Raw genomic sequence first — 1,609 nt, 5'->3', positions numbered from 1 at the left:
TATGGTAAGCAAAAAGAAAATTATTAAATACAGTAGTACGGTCACTTAACAATGTCGTCAAACCCGAGTGGCGCTTAGTGTAGTGTTAAGTTTTAGGAACTTTAAGGTGGAAGCGAAGTCGAAAGCTCTAGTTGGGACGAGAGTCAATCATCGCCAGAGTTCGAGGAACCAGAATCTTCGGGACCCGATTATCAGCCGCCGTCCGCCAAACGTTTAAAAATGTCCAAGACTACGACGGCGATGGCTATGCGAAGTAAGGATCCAAAGGACGACGATGACGACGAAGATGACCAGTGACTACATGGCATGAAGGAGACGGACGCACCGATTGGCGAGATTTCAGAGAGTGACAGGAACTGATTTCACAGCTCGGATGCTTAATGCAGAAGAAGAAGCGACGCTAGCAAAGGATCAGGGGAAGATTGAGCAAGACAGTTTGCGACAATGGTAAGGCACTTTCAATCCAAGATCGATACGGAGCTACACATCATACACGCTGAGAAATCTGTGGACAGTAAGGATTTTGTCAAGGACATAGATAAGTTACACACTACGTATCGTCCAGATTGAAAAGACTGAAGGGACCCTATCGATACGAGTAACTTAGCGTTATTGTCGAGATCGTTGAAGGAATTTGGTCAAATTATGCTTACTGCGAATTTACGTAAGAACCTCTTGTTCGAGGCTGCGCAACAGAGATTTAAGCCATTTTCTTATAGGTATTAATAAGTCGGACAAGGCGAAGGGTGCTGTAACAAAGCTGAAAACATGGAAAGAGCAGAGAGAGATGGTAGTCTGTCTTTTCTCAACCGACCCCCGACCGGAACTGTTGGTATCCATTATGGTACCAACGGACGAAGGGATCCCATTGTCTCATTGCCTCTTGGACCTGGACACCCATATATCACGTGCTCAGACACAAGAATTGTCATCCGACAAGTTGAGCATATGCGTGTTATGGGTACAAACATTCTGTTGGTCGGCTCTTCACCGAAAAGACCAAGAGGTGTTGTACGCAGACATGCATCAATCTTATCCAGACAAGGTACGTGAGATTTCAATTGAAGGGCCAACCTATGGTATCATGAAACTCGCCGACCTAACATGGACTGAGTTTTATTCGAGACCAGACCAGACGGTTTCGAAACGCCCGAGTTCTGTGGTGAAATTCATACAGCCGAGTAAGAAGGTTGTACCCAACACGAATGTACCAGGTAATGGTCGAGACTCTCATACGGGAACGAGGAATAATAAAGTGAACAAAGGTGGAGGCAGAGGTGGCCAGAAGAACAAGCATGTACAAGGTACTGATGGTCACAAGAACAATGCCAATACGTGCGGGACCTTGGGCAACAAATCTATTTAGGCTGCGAACCTCCTAAGCCAAAATACAAGGAGACCAAGGACTGTGCTGAGGCCGATTGCAGCTGGCACATGACCCAACATGAGCTGAATGGACGCTGGAATGGCACGCACGCAGAGAAATGTAAACATTTTATTGCGAAGTGTGCAGACTGCACATGGACTGGAGGTTACCACAAACACATGTGTGAGGTGCAACCAAAGGTAGAAGTTAAGTGACAATCGTACCGAAACTTGTCACTGAAAC

At 46.1% G+C, this 1,609-nt stretch overlaps 1 protein-coding gene across 1 annotated transcript; it reads left to right on the top strand.

Annotated features, from left to right (window-relative positions):
• Positions 1 to 684: 684 nt before the first annotated feature.
• On the top strand, positions 685 to 1,304 carry SARC_15717 (hypothetical protein; the record flags this gene model as incomplete). Its single annotated transcript, XM_014290167.1, has 1 exon — positions 685 to 1,304. A coding segment is annotated over one exon (620 nt), but the record flags the coding sequence as incomplete, so codon positions are not given.
• Between the last annotated feature and the right edge of the window lie 305 nt (positions 1,305 to 1,609).

The sequence above is a fragment of the Sphaeroforma arctica genome, assembly GCF_001186125.1.
Source record: "Sphaeroforma arctica JP610 unplaced genomic scaffold supercont1.6614, whole genome shotgun sequence".
NCBI classification, from domain to species: domain Eukaryota; class Ichthyosporea; order Ichthyophonida; genus Sphaeroforma; species Sphaeroforma arctica.
The sequence above is the reverse complement of the archived record's forward strand: the minus strand, read 5'-3'. Positions and strand labels throughout refer to the sequence as shown.